This window comes from Condylura cristata, unplaced genomic scaffold (genome assembly GCF_000260355.1).
Source record: "Condylura cristata isolate star-nosed mole 26May11 unplaced genomic scaffold, ConCri1.0 scaffold00024, whole genome shotgun sequence".
Classification (NCBI taxonomy): Eukaryota; Metazoa; Chordata; class Mammalia; order Eulipotyphla; family Talpidae; genus Condylura; species Condylura cristata.
Genome location: NW_004567125.1, coordinates 34,799,284 through 34,812,973, shown reverse-complemented (window position 1 = coordinate 34,812,973; position 13,690 = coordinate 34,799,284). Strand labels below are relative to the sequence as shown.

Genomic DNA, 13,690 nt, shown 5'->3' with positions numbered 1-13,690 from the left:
ATAAGCTATCAAAGGGCCTTTGTATATGCTGTTCCCTCTGCCTGGACCACTATTCCCCAGATACCTACATGGCTCCTCCCTCACCTTGTTTAGGCCTCTAACTAAATTGTCACCTTCTTCCCGAACTTTTATTAAAAATTGCCACTACTGGACCCTCGCTAGTGGCACAACAGGTTAAAGCACAGCACTTCGAACGAAGCCAAGTGCAGCAGCTTTAGCAAAAGTTTGATCCCAGGCCCAGGAGGTAACTCACATGGTGCAGCAGGCTTCTCCTGTCTCGCCTGCTGCTCCCCTCAGCAGCGTACTTCCTCGATCTGCCTGTTCTGCTCCCCACTCTGTCCCTCGTGAATCCTCCCACCATCTTTGGCCTGTACCCCAGTACTATATACATAAATAAATCTTTAAACAAAAATTTGCCACTACCCAAACCCACCTCCTGCATCAGCATCACTTGTTTATTTATAATAGTTTATTTTTATATCATTTTGTGGTTTTTTAAAGATTTATTTATGCATACAAGAACTAGAGTACAGGCCAGAGGTACAGGGTGTGAGAGATTCACCAGAGTGAAGATTCACCACAGGAGGGAGAAGACTAGCTGAAATACACCGCTGAAGGGAGCAGCGGGCAAGCCAGGAGAGGTCTGCTGTGCCATGTGGCTCAGCACGCTGGCTGGGGATCAACCTCATGCTCCAGTTGCTGCAGATAGCTTCATAATGCTGTGACTTAACCCCTTGCACCACCAAGAAGACCCTGTTTTGTTTTGTTTTTTTTTTTTTTTTTTTTTTTAGATTTATTTATTCATTCATACAGATCTGGGGTACAGGCCAGAGTTGCGGGTGGTGAAAGGATTCGCCAGAGACAGAGTGGGGACCAGAACAGGTAGATGGACTGCTGAGGAGACCAGTGTGCAGGTCAGGAGATGTCTGCCACGCCATGCAGGAAACCTCCCTGACCAGGGATCGAACTTGTGCTGCAGTGGCTGCGATAGCTTCACAGTGCTGTACTCTAACCCATTGTGCCACTAGGGAAGCCCTGTTTCATTTTTTACTGTAGCATTTTTCACATCAAACTTTGTCTCTTTTATGTATTGTCTCTACCTTCAATGAAAATGACAGCTTCAGGCTCCCAGGTGACACAAGAGGTTAAATCTCAGCGCACTGGAGCTATTAGCAGGCACTGAAGTAAAAGTTTGATCCCCAGCCAGGTAGCTAATCCACATGGCAAAACAGACCTCTCCTGTCTCACCTACTTCTCCCCTCAGCAGTGTATTTCAATCAGTCTGCCTATTCTGTTCCTCACTCTGTCTCTCCACCAGAAGATTTTCTGGTGAATACTCTCATCCTGCTCCCAGTCACTTACTGTGGCCTACACCCCAGCTCTTGTATGCATAAATAATAAAATAAACCTGTTTTTAAAAAAATGACAGTTTCATGAGGCAGGGGTTTTTGCGTGAAATTCTTCAAAATCTACCACTCACAACATAGTCATAAATGTGAGCCTCACTACCCACTGAGTGCTAGCAGTCACTCACATTTTAGCAAGAGTCAGGCCTTTCTTACAACAATGGTCTGCATCTCTGGTCCATCTCTTTTCTCACTTCAGTGCCTCAAATCTAGCTAGGACAGTTTAAAAGTCTTATTTATTTTCTCAAGTACAAAATTATTCTCCTCTGGCAGCTTGTGAACTCCATGGAGAAAATCAAGGATAAGAATCACATTGCTAAAAAGAATAGGGTCATATTTTCCACCTGTCCTATCCTGCACTCTTGTCCCATATGGAAGAGCAAAGGACAGAGATCATGGTCTTGAGTAGCTCACACAGGTGGCTGAAGCATGATTCTGGGCTCTTTGCAACAAGTTGGGAAAACTCAGGGCTAACTGGCTGGGCAGGTGGCAGGATCCTGAGGTTCATCAATGCTTGTCCGGGGAGCGCATGTTCAGAGGTGCTAAGCGTCCCAGGGGCCCACGGCGAGTGTTGGTGGCCAGCCGCTGCTGTGCTAGAAATGACTGGGCATGGGCAGGTGCCCGCTCTTCTCCTGCTCGCTGCTGTAGAGCCATGCCCTGGAGGGAGGGTGCATGATTTAGATTAGACAAGCCCTTAGGACACCCCAGTACTCCAGCCATGATAGCTACACTCACCATATTATACCAGGCACTGATGAGCAGTTTTTCTTCCTGCTCCCTCTGACTTCGGCTCTTCTCAAAGTCCATCTGCCAGGGAGGCAACAGTTAAAAACATGGATACACTGGGGATAGCACCAAGGGACACGAGCACCCACCTCCAGGTGATGAATGCGGATATCCCTTTCCCGCAACTGTGTCCTCAGGGTGTGGAATTCTAGAGGTGCACCCCCAAGTGGCCGCTGCTTGGGCTCCAGGGTCTGTATGACCTAGGATTTGGGAAAGACACAGCCAGAGTGACCTTGACCTCTTGGACCCCTATACCTGTTGGGGTACATTAGGTATGACAACTCCTGACAGTAATATAGAAGTCTGTGATATGGGTAGCAGAGATAAGCAAATTGACATGAGACTTGAGTGACAGGGCAGCAGCACCCTCTATAGGAGGTACCCAGCATCCTCACCGTGCGTGCCTTGTCCACGTAACGACGGTACCGTTCCTCCATGGTACGCAAATCTGCATCCTTCTTCTGCAGGCTGTGCTGCAGCTCCTCAATACGTCGGGCGGCTGGGGGAACAAGGTGGCCCTCAGCTCCACATCAAGCTCTGGGAGACCCTCCACTCATCTGACCTTCCAGCCCTACTCACTGCTGCTGTCAGCAGGTGGCTCCAGTTCCTCAATGTACTCCCGCTTCCGCTGCAGCTCCAAATCTGCCTCATGCAGCTTCTGTCTATGGGCATGGAATAGGCAGCAGCAGAAGAACCTTCAGGGCTAGCTCTCCTTCTCCCCAAATGCTGCCACAGCTCTCCAGCCAGCCAGAAGTGCCCCTGAAAGACTGTATAGGCCTCTCCTATCCTCAGTCCCTCAATTCTGCTCTTCATTCAGCAGCCAAGGATCTTTCTAGCATGCAAAACTCTTATAACAAAAGGAAACACACTCAAAAAGTTTTGCCACCTGTCCCAAAGCCCCCAAGATTTAATAATAATCCTTCCTGCTCCCTTGAATTGTGCATTGGATGTGGAACATGATATAACATCCAATAGCCAATGTGACCTCAATAAAGATAAAGAAATAAAATAAAACAAGAAAAATCTAACAGCAATCATTGGTATGTTTACTAAACAATGAAAGTGCCATTTGAGACATTGATTTTTTTTTTTTTTTTAAGATTTATGTGTACAGGAACCGGTGTACAGGCCAGAGGTGCAGGGCATGAGAGGATTCACCAGAGACAGAGTGGGGAACAGAACAGGCAAATCCACTAAAATACACTGCTGAGGGGAGCAGAGGCGGGTCAGGAAAGGTCTGCGACACCAGGTGGGCCAGCAACCTCGCCAGGGATTGAGCTCATGATGCAGTGACTTCTTACTGCTGTTTTAATCCAATGAGCCACCAGGGAGAGCCCTGGTTCTATTTTTGTAATATATTTTTAGTCAAGCAAAATGATTCATATACACGTTATACTTGTCTACTCTGTTGAAATTGCAAATATCTTCAAAGGCTGAGTTAATACAGTAGCTATAAAAATGCTACATACTTGCCCTTCTGGGACAGAATTCTACAGAAGAATTAAGCTCAAATGCCTCTAGGTATCCATCCTCTGTAAGGAAAGAATGACTCTGTGCTTTCTAGCTACATCCCCTCCTTGGTAGAACTGAGAAAGTAGTTATCCAAGTCATGTTTTATAAAGCCTTGTTGACAAAGATCTCTATATTTATAAAAAAAATGACCCTTTTTATTTATTAACATGGAGCTATTTCCCAGTCATCTTTCTTGTGAATAAGGGATGAAAATAAAAACACATTTATTTACATTTGCTTTAAAAACTGGAAGTATTTTCATAATAATAAAAATTATTATGGGGTGAAAACTGCTAATGGGGAGACTGGGAGATAACACCTTTCTCTCTATACAGCTCAATATATGAACTATAAAGTGATAAAGATTTAAAATAGATTTTGGGGGGTGCGTAGAACTGGATGCACGCCAGAGGTACAGGAAAGTGAGAGGAGTCACCAGAGACAGAATTGGGAGCAGGACAGGTAGATCTACTTAAATACACTGCTGAGTGGAGCAACAGGCCAGACAGGAGAGGTCTGCTGCACTGTATGTGGGCCACCTCCCTGGACAGGGATCAAACTGAGGCCTTAATGGTGATAGTGATGAAGTTTAACCCCTAGGCTACCAGGAAGGCCCCCCAAATAGCTTAATTTTAAACAATGTATAAAGGCAACAACAACTTTATCACACCATCTTGATGAAACCCTTCTGTAGCTCCCAATTTCTCCCCCAAAACAGCCCATATTCTTTCCCTTGCTTTGTAAAATCCCACTTGATCTGAGTTCTCAGTCTGAGTTTCAGCTGCTTCTGCTTCCTCCTAAATAACTCCCCATGCAACATTAAATCCACCCCCCACCCCCACCTTTACTCCCAACAGGAGTGCCCCGCTTCAGAGACTCACAGATGTTCCTCCAACTTCCGCTTCAACAGGGTGGACTGGAGGAGAGAAGAGGCAGGTGAGGTGCGTCCAGAGGACCCAACCCCTTCTAGGGGTAAGGGCAGTAGATGCCACCCCGGGCCCAGATACTTACAATGGTCTACAAACAACATCCAGCAGCAGTGGGGAGAGAGGGGAGGGTTACTGTGGGGGGCAGAAGGAGGAATAGGCAGGGAAGAGGTGATGACTCACATCTTCAGTCTTGCACCCCTGTTCCTGCAGGGCCTTCTGAAGGTCCTCCACTTGAGCCCGCAGCTCTGACAGCTGCTGCTGGTTCAGCCTGAGGAATATGAGGGAAGGAAAAAATGTAAAGGTCAGTACCTGCACCTGTCCTGGGATTCCCTCTACGCAGCTCCTGGCTCAGCTGGGTCCTCACCGGTGCTGAGTCTCCAGCCTGTGGCGCTCCCGGTTGGCCTCCTCCAGATGGCGCTGTAGCTCCTCCTGTCGGTCGCGGTCAGCCGCCTCCTGTTGGCATAGTCGCTTGTTCTCCAGCTGAAGCTGCAGAAGTGTGTCCCTGCAAAGGAAGGAGTGTGCAGGACTGGGGACAGTCGCCCCACCTTGCCCAGGCTTGGGCTGGTGGGGTGGAATTGGTTGGGAGAGGGGCAGAATCCTGGGGGAAAGCCCTGGGGTAGGATTTATTGCTTAGGGTTCCAACTAAGAATGGGTGGGCAAAGTGCTAGGGGTCAGGGAGCAGAGTGGGTGGGTCTATGCGTAAGGGCGGAGCCACAGAGAGGATTGGCATGCTGAGGGTGGGGATAAGGCAAAGAAAGGCAGAAGAGAGCAGGGGTGGGTCCTGTAGACAGGGCGCTGGTCCCTGAACCTGGCAGAGGCTACACTGGAGACAAGAATGTGCTCTGTGGTCACAGCCCAATGCTGGTGGGGATGGGCATAGAGCCTTTCCCAGTGGGGAACACAGGGGGCTGGTGAGGGCAGGTGCATCAGTCCAAATTTGTAAACTGGGGATAACACCAGATCCAAAGTGGGGCTAAAGCCTGGGCCCAAGTTAGGGCAGTTTAAGAGTGGCTGTGCCAAAGGCACAGGTATGGGATTTAGACCTGGGGCCTGCATGCACTGGTGGCAGGGCTGAAGGTGGGCACTGGCAGGCCAGGGTGACCCAGGATACCTGAGCTCCTCAGGAAAGATTTCCGCTGCTAAGTTTTCCATGGCCGGTGAGGTGGGATCTAATGAGAGGTCTTGAGAAAGCAAGAAATCTTCAGCTTGCTGCACATGCTCCCATTCCTAGAGTTTTCTAAGAATCACCTTGGAAGCCCCAGCTGGGTCAAAAGTCTGACTAGGACCCTCTATGGTGGGTATTAACATATTAAAGTGCAGCACTACAAAGCTAGCCTCAGCCACTTCAGCACAAGATCGATCCCAGGCCAGCTGAGGAGGTGACCCACATGGCAGGGCAGACCTTTCCTGTCTCGCCCGCTGCTCCTCTCAGCACTGTATTTCAATAGATCTGCCCGTTCTGCTCCCCACTCTGTCTCTGGTGAATCCTCTCACTGTCCCTGCACCTCTGGCCTGTACCCCAGTTCTGTATGCATAAATAATAAATCTTTAAGAAACAAAAGTCTGGGCCCTCCCTGATGGTGCAGCAGGTTGAAGCACAGCACTGCAAGCAAGCCACAGCCACCTCAGTGCAAATTCAATCCCTGTCTCAGAGGTGATCCACAAGGCGCAGCAGCACTCTCCTGTTTAGAGGGAGTGCACCCCAGTCTTGACAGGGACTGTGATGCTCTTGCCCTAAGTTTACCTTTGCCCCACCCTGAGCCTGAAGGACAGGTCCTGCCTTCCGTAGGCTCACCCACATTACATCTTCCCTGCTTCCTAGCTTCCCTCTAGCATGACCCCTCAGCCTAGGACACTGTTTTTTCTGTCTGCCCAAACAGCACCCTAGAGCTGTCTTCCTCCAGTCATAGTTCTGTGCTTCAACTCACCAGTCTGGGTCAGTCCCCGCGGCTGCAGCTGGGCGCAGCGCAGCTCCTCATTGGCCTCCCTCAGGGAGTCTCGTTCTGCCAACAGCCGCTGGAGGAAAGGAGTGCATGAACCCACTTGAGGTAAGACTGGCCTCCTAAAGAATGGGCTAGCCCATGAGGGGTGGGGCAGCGCTTGGGTGGTGGGAACTCAACCTCACCTCTTTCTCCTTTATTACCAACTCATACTTTTCCTCCAGATTTTGGCACTCAAATAGCCATTTCTCTGCCTTCATGGCCTCTTCCTGGCGCTGGCCTTGCAGTTCTTGAACCTGAAAAGAGAGGATGGGACTGCAAGAGTGATAGGAGATACTGCACTGCTGGAAGGAAAATGAATGGGCAGCAGAGCTGGTCTGGGAAAACTGACAAGGTCTAAAGGGAATGGTCTATATTAATGAAGGAGAGCTTGGGCAGGACTCAGTTCACCTCCAACCAGAGGTCAGGGAGGCACACAGTGAACTGCCTGCAGCCCAGACCACCCAGGTCCACGATTACACCTGGCCCAGGCCCCACTCCCAGGCCTAGGCCCCAGTCACGGGGCCCCTCGCACCTGCCTCCGCTGTGCCTCGAGCTGGGCACGCAAAGAGCTGGCCCTGCGCAACTCATCCTCCAACTGTCGCGTGCGCTCTGCGTGGCCCGCATTACACTCCTCCAGCTGCCGCACCTGCCGCCGCAGCTCCCTCAGCTCTCCCAGTCTGCTGCGGCAGCTGCTAAGGGTGGCCTCCAGCTGCCCTGCACGCTCAGAAGATTGCCTGGGGAGGGGGAAGGCAGTTTCGGTTTGGGATCAGGGTTCAGTCTAAATGTGAGGCCTTCATATGTTAGTCTTTTGGGGTTCCAGGTAAGAGGTCATGAGGGTCAGGGATGAGACTTGGCCTGGTGTAGCTGCTGAGTTCTCATGACAGAACAAAGAGGGGCTCTAAGCATCAATAACCAACCCAGGTTCATAATTAGGGATCCTCAGGGGTGGAACTGTGAGAACACAGAATGTGGGACTACAGGGGAAATGACAGGGGTTAAGACAGTCTCTGAGGAGCCCCCCAAAGGCATTTTAGGGTCAGGAGGTGGTTGTGGGAACAAAGGGTAGAGGCCATGGCAGGACTGTGGTGGGGAGCTTTGGAGCCAGGGCACTGTGGGGTTCTCTTTTTTTAAAGATTTGTTTTAATTTTATTTATGCATCCAAGAACACTAAGATATAGGTTACAGATGTGAGGTTGGGGTGTTTAGAGGATTTACCAGAGACAGAGTAGGAGGCAAAACAGGTGGGCTGACTGAAATACACTCCTGAGGGGAGCAATGGGAAGACAGGAGAGGTCTGCTGTGCCATGTGGGTCAGCTCCCTAGCCAGGGATCAAACTGGATCCTTGTTCCCTTAGCTGCAGTGGCTACAGATAGATTCACTGTTCTGAGACTTAACCCCCTGCACCACCAGGGACACCCCACTTTGTGGTTTCTGTTTTTGTTTTTTACTTTGTGGTTCTTAAAGATACAGCAGGGGTTCACTAGGCACTTGAACATTACAAAGTACCATGAGATTAAAGGGGGAACCCTTTTAGGAAGGCACAGTGTGATTGATAGGGTGAGGACTATGGGGGGTCTATCAAGCATGTTGGGGTTCAGGGATGCTATGGAGTTGTAAGAAAGTACAGTTGTGTTATGGGGCACAGAGGCTATTGTATTTTGGGGTCCTGGAAGCCTACCATGAGGCCCTGGGACATAATGAGACCCAGAACAGTACAGGGGACTCTAGGTTTGCCGATATGAATACTATGAGGTCTAGGGGATAAAGTGTAAATAGGGGACACTGTGGGGCACTAAGGATCAGGGGCATTGGTGGTGTCCAGATCCAGGATAGTAAGATTCAGAACAACATTGTGTGGTTCCCTTGGTATTGTGGAGTTAAAGAGGTACTGAGGAATTAGAAGGGCACTCCGGCAATGGAGTGTGCAGTTGGAATGGGGTCCCATCTCTCACCGAAGTTCATCCATCTCATCCTTTAAGGCCTGTGCCTCCTGGGCCAGGCTGGTCAGTGCCTGGTTTCGCTGCTGCAACTCCGTGACCTCCCGCTCTAACTCTGCACAGTGTAGCCGCTCATCCTCCCTGCCACTCTCCAGCCTGAGAGACAACAAGAAAGGCCACATGAAGGAAACCACACCTCACCAATCCTCTGGTCTGCCTAGCCAATTCCCCACTGATCACACCTGAAGTTCTCCTCCTGCAGCTGCTCCAGCTGGGACTGCAGCAGCAATAGCTTCTTGGCAGTAAGACCTGTGGCACCCTCAACCTCAGGCCGGCCCACACTCTTTCTCAACACTGCATTCTCCTGTGCCAGGATCTGTTTCTCTTCAGACAGGAGCACCAGCTGCAAGGCAAGGCATGCAAATGAACAGGAGCTTGAAGTGGGGGGGGGGGGAGGCAGGGGAAAGGGGCTCTATAGGCAACCGTGCCCAAGGAGCATCTGTGGTTCCCCACCTCACCCCACCTGCCGCTCCAAATCCAGACAGCGCTGCCGCAGCTCATCCCCCTCATCAGCCTCCTCACTTAGGAAGTAGTACCTGCGGGACTGAGAGGGTGGGGGCTGGGAAACAAAGAATTCAAGAATCTGGGGGAGACTTGGAGAAAGGAAGCTGGGGTTTTTAGGGACAGAGAGAAGGGAGCCAAGAAACCCTCAGGATCTGAGAAGAGAAGGCTAAACCCCCAGGGGACTTCCTTTATTTTTTACTTATACATGCAAGAAGTACAGGGTAGGGATGAGAGGATTCACCAAAGACAGAGTCCCAGGGGACTTTCTTAGGCAATATGGGTGTCCTGAGGACCTGGTAAGGGAAGAAACTAGTACCTGAGGGATGGTGAGGGTAGACAGGCTGGGAGTGCAGAGGGTATAGGTTTAAGGCCAAGCCCCTCCTCTTTAGGCAGCCCCAATGATAATGGGGTGGGGACCTTAAACCAGGTGCCCCACTCTTACCTGGCTATCAAAGTTCCCATATGTCTCTGATGATAGGGAGTCAGGGGTATCTTTGGTTATGAGCTACAGAGAGATATTGGGGAATACACTGAGAGAAGTTGGTACCTCTGCGAACAGACTGCAAGGCTTCTGTGATCTCAAAAGCTTGAACAACTCCTTATCCTCATACCCCTGTCCTTAAAGCCCCCACAGAATCCTAGCCCAGAGGATTCCCTTCTGCATTCATTTCCCAGTATACACAGGGGCTGGGTCCTTTGAGGCTAGATTGTGACTGAGCCCAAAGGAGCTGCCAGACACAAGACAAGGAAATATGACCAGCCTGTGTCGAGTTCTCCTGTGCCTTGGAGACATACCCTCCCCCAAAGCTCTTTGCCACACTGGGCACCCCCACCTACCTCCTGGATAGCTTCCATTACCACATGCTGAACTGATTCCTCCAACGTCATGATTCTCTGGATGTGCTCTGGGGACCAAAGTTGGGGGAGACTGAGAAGTGAAGGAAGGGAGGGCAATTTTGCCCTGGGGAACCTCCTAACCTTCCATACCCTGCTTTTTCTCACAACTGATGGCACAGCCCAGCACCAGTTGGAGAAGCTTGCCAAGCTCTTCTGGTTCTGAGAACTCGCCAATGAGGCTCACATCTGGAAGGTGCTGCTCAGACACAGGATGCCCCAGGACCTGAGGATAGGGGAGGAGCTATGTGTTAGGAACTCATAGAAGACCCAACTTCCAGGTCCTCCCTGGTGATGCAACAGATTAAAGCTATCTGCAGCTACTACAGCATGAGTTCAATTCCTAGCCACAGAGGTAACCGACATGGCGTGGCAGACCTCTCCTCACCCACCTACTGTTCCCCTCAGCAGTGTATTTCAGTCAATCTGCCTATTCCGTTCCCCACTCTGTCCCTAGTGAATCCTCTCACCCCCTCAAGCCTCTGGCCAGTTGTTGTATGTATAAATAAATAAATATTTAAAAAAATAAAAAAGAAGACCCACCTTCCCTCAACCCAGTCATCTAAATCCCTTTAGTCACTCACATCCTGATAATACTCCACCAGGCTCTGTAGGATTGTCTTCAGATTGCTGACCTGGTAAGAGGAAAGGAATTGTGTCTAGGGCCCCAGAATCTCTGAGAAAGAGACCAAGTAATCCCCATCCTGAATCTGTCTACTCCATCCCTCTTCTTCCTGCCTCCCCATCCAGTCCCTGATCACATGCCTGTGTGTTCCCATTCTCAGCCTGAATGTCTTCTCTCCTAGGTAGGGGTGACCTATATGGTTGCCTGCCCTTCTTATCTACTTGCCCATATTTGATCCTCTACCCCCAGAAGCCAGTAATATCTCACAATCTGCCCACCTATTTACCATACCAATCATCATCTCTCATGTAGATTATTGTACCAGCCCACTATCAGTTTCCACTTTTGCTGCCTAAAATCCATTTCTCTCAGAGTAGCCACAGGGAACTTTTTAAAGCTCTGGATAGATTGTGTCTTTCCTCTCCTAAAACCCTTGAACTTTGCATAGCATGTAAAAATAGAATCCACAGCCCCAGTCAAGTCTGCCAGGCCCTGATGATCTCATTCCTACCCCCTGCCATTCCAAGATCATACCATACTTATCCCCAACTCAGGGTCTTTGTATTTGATGTTCCCAATATCTAGAATACTCTTCCTCCAAATCTTGCAAGATCTGCCCATCTCAAGTAACCACCCACAGAGTCCAGTTGCTTTCTCCTGTAGTCCTATAGTAACTGTCTTTATATTGTTGACAGTGTTTATATTTACGTGTGTTTGTCAGCATTATTAGAATATTGACTGTGTGAGGGTAGACAGCTGTATCTGCTGGGAGCTGCAAGCCCAGACCTGCCTGTTCCATAATTGAATGAAAGAGCAAATGTTTGGTCACCAGATTTGCCCCCTGTCCTGGTCAGGTCTGCCTGTTCATCACCCCAGACATAGCTAACTGACATTCCCCTGATCATCTCTTCAACAGTCTGCCCTCAGTCACGAGTTCATCTGTCACCTTTAGCCTCCAGTTGGGATCTGGGTTTTCTGAGAAGCCTTGGAGCCATGTTTCGTTGAACCAGGAAGGGTCTCTGGGGGTGAGAAGGTGTAATGAGTTAGTGGGGAACCCTTTTGGGTCCCTCCCCCACAACCTCACTCACATTTTGTTCAGCACATAGGCCACTGCGAGGCCACTGCTCAAGTCCTGGGAGCTGCTACAGGGGGGTGGGACTTCAAATGTCTGGAACTGGGTAAGAGAAGGAAGCGCAATCAAGGCCTGGGAGCGCCGAACCACTCCCCTTCTGCAGATTTCTGGAGTCCCCAGAAGCCTCATATGTTTGGATATGGGCTCCAGAGTACCAGCTCGGCAGGGTCCTTGCTTCTGCTCACCTGGGACCAGAAGAGGGGTGGTCTCACCTCACCAGCTCAAAAACATCGCAAGACCAGGATAGAGCAGAACCACGAGTCACCCGGCCCACACAGGCACCACGTGACACCAGGACAGCTCACCTGCACCCACCCCCACATGACTCAGCTACGGAGGGGCGGGGCCTCACCTGTTCTTTCCTTGCAGACCTGCCACGTGACGGGGACGGGTGCTCAGGCCAGAGTCCAACGGCTCTGTTGGCCGACGACCCCTTCCACCTCCCAGCCCCAAGACCGAGGGGTGGACCAAACCAGGGCCAGGACTCCTGGCTGGAAGAGGGTGCACACCTGTCCCTGGCCCCGCCCCCCGACCTACCCAGGTGAGCAGAGACACGCATAGCTCGGCTTTGTCCACGCTCATGGCTCCCAACCGAATTCAACCCGACCGCGGAGCCCCACCAACGCAGCCGCCTCCAGATCTGCCACCAGCGAACACCCGCGGCCCCAACCTCCCGTTCGGCCTAGAGCTCCGCCCCGTGCCGCCCCTTAGGAGCAGACCCCGCCCTAGACACGTGATCTCCCAGCGCCTGCTCAGGCCCCCAGTACTTCCATCTTGGATTTGGGCGCCCGCCCTGCCACTAGAGGTCAGTCCGGGCTAACCTTGTGCATATCGACAGTGGCCCGGCCCTAGCACTTGTTTCCCCTTGCTTTTTCTGGCTTAGCAGAGACCTCACAGTCACTCCTGGAGACCGGAGACTGAGCTGCCCTCGCCCCTTTATTCCCTTTTCATTATGCCTAAGAGAAATTCTTCCTAACCACCTTATGATCGGAGCTTTTAATTGAGCGGCGGAGAGGCAGGCCATTACACTTTCTATGAACTTGACGGAGGATCCTAAAGGGAGAGGCAGGCCATTACACTTTCTATGAACTTGACGGAGGATCCTAAAGGGATCTTCCCAAAAGGAGGCGACTTTGGTAATCTCACACCAGGTGTAGATAAGGGTACACGGTCCTATGTCGAGAAGGCAAGAAGACACATTTCCCCGGTGGCGGATAGATACACTTACCTAACAGGTCGGTTCACTAAGTTTCAAAGATGCGCATCCCCCTCCCAGAGACCCTCACGAGGTCCTCCAGCTTCAGAACCCACGACCAAGCCACTGTGGTCCCCGCGGTCCACCAGGGGGCGCACAGACCCAGGAACTGGCAAGTACTGGTACGAGTGGGTGTGTCCATTCCCAGATCCCTACCCGGCGCTAGGAGGCGCTTAATTAACACTGCCGTCAGCATTTGTTGAGTACCTAAAGTAGAATTCACTGTGCTAAGAGATTTAAATATATCCTCAATTGAAATCGACTCTCGTTGGAAAGTGCTGTTTTAATTCCTGTGCATTCGTAAACTGAGAAACGGAGGTCTGGGCGGAGCCACCTTAAAGGGTAGGGGGTGAAACCCAGACAGGCGCCTTTGACGCGAGTCCCCAGGCCGCCCCTCTCCCGCAGGGCAGGCGAGGTAATGAGTGATAATAAGAGGTTATTAGCTGTACCCAGAAGGCGAGGCGGCTTATGCTTTGGGGAGGCGGGGGATTGGGGAAGGGTTCTAAGTCTGAGGGGAGGAGCGCTGCTCTCTCCAACCCAAGAATCTGCCTCCAACTCCCCTATCCTGAAGCTGGTTGCAGTGGATGGCTGCAGCTCTCAAGCCATATTCAACACAATCACTACTACTGGACCACTCAGACTCACTGCTGCACCCAATCTGGGGAAG

The 13,690-nt window shown here is 50.9% G+C and overlaps 1 protein-coding gene across 4 annotated transcripts; it reads right to left on the bottom strand.

The window, feature by feature from the left end:
* Positions 1–1,363: 1,363 nt before the first annotated feature.
* HOOK2 (hook microtubule-tethering protein 2) lies at positions 1,364–12,493 on the bottom strand. 4 transcript variants are annotated; one of them, XM_012729303.1, is made up of 23 exons: positions 12,306–12,493; positions 11,725–11,810; positions 11,583–11,655; positions 10,596–10,646; positions 10,105–10,237; positions 9,955–10,022; positions 9,560–9,622; positions 9,077–9,157; positions 8,796–8,956; positions 8,569–8,709; positions 7,148–7,349; positions 6,759–6,869; positions 6,562–6,649; positions 5,745–5,814; positions 4,998–5,135; positions 4,814–4,901; positions 4,716–4,721; positions 4,586–4,620; positions 2,772–2,854; positions 2,588–2,691; positions 2,282–2,392; positions 2,142–2,213; positions 1,364–2,063 (listed from the first exon to the last, which is right to left on the bottom strand). In XM_012729303.1, exons 1-23 carry the CDS (start codon positions 12,348–12,350, stop codon positions 1,914–1,916), a joined length of 2,160 nt encoding a protein of 719 aa, XP_012584757.1. In that variant the 5' UTR covers positions 12,351–12,493; the 3' UTR covers positions 1,364–1,913. The 4 variants fall into 4 exon arrangements, with proteins under 4 accessions (XP_012584757.1, XP_012584755.1, XP_012584758.1 ...); XM_012729301.1 differs by having other exon boundaries at positions 9,077–9,172; positions 12,306–12,455; XM_012729304.1 differs by lacking the exon at positions 4,716–4,721.
* Between the last annotated feature and the right edge of the window lie 1,197 nt (positions 12,494–13,690).

What these genes read in the sequence shown, in the direction of transcription:
- HOOK2 (XM_012729301.1), bottom strand. Translation starts at nt 12,350, where the DNA reads ATGAGCGTGGACAAAGCCGAGCTATGCGTGTCTCTGCTCACCTGG. An exon ending in GATGAGATGGATGAACTTCG is followed by an intron (nt 7,350 to 8,568) that starts GTGAGAGATGGG and finishes CCCCCTCCCCAG; the next exon opens with GCAATCTTCTGAGCGTGCAG. An exon ending in ACGTGGACAAGGCACGCACG is followed by an intron (nt 2,393 to 2,587) that starts GTGAGGATGCTG and finishes CCCAAATCCTAG; the next exon opens with GTCATACAGACCCTGGAGCC.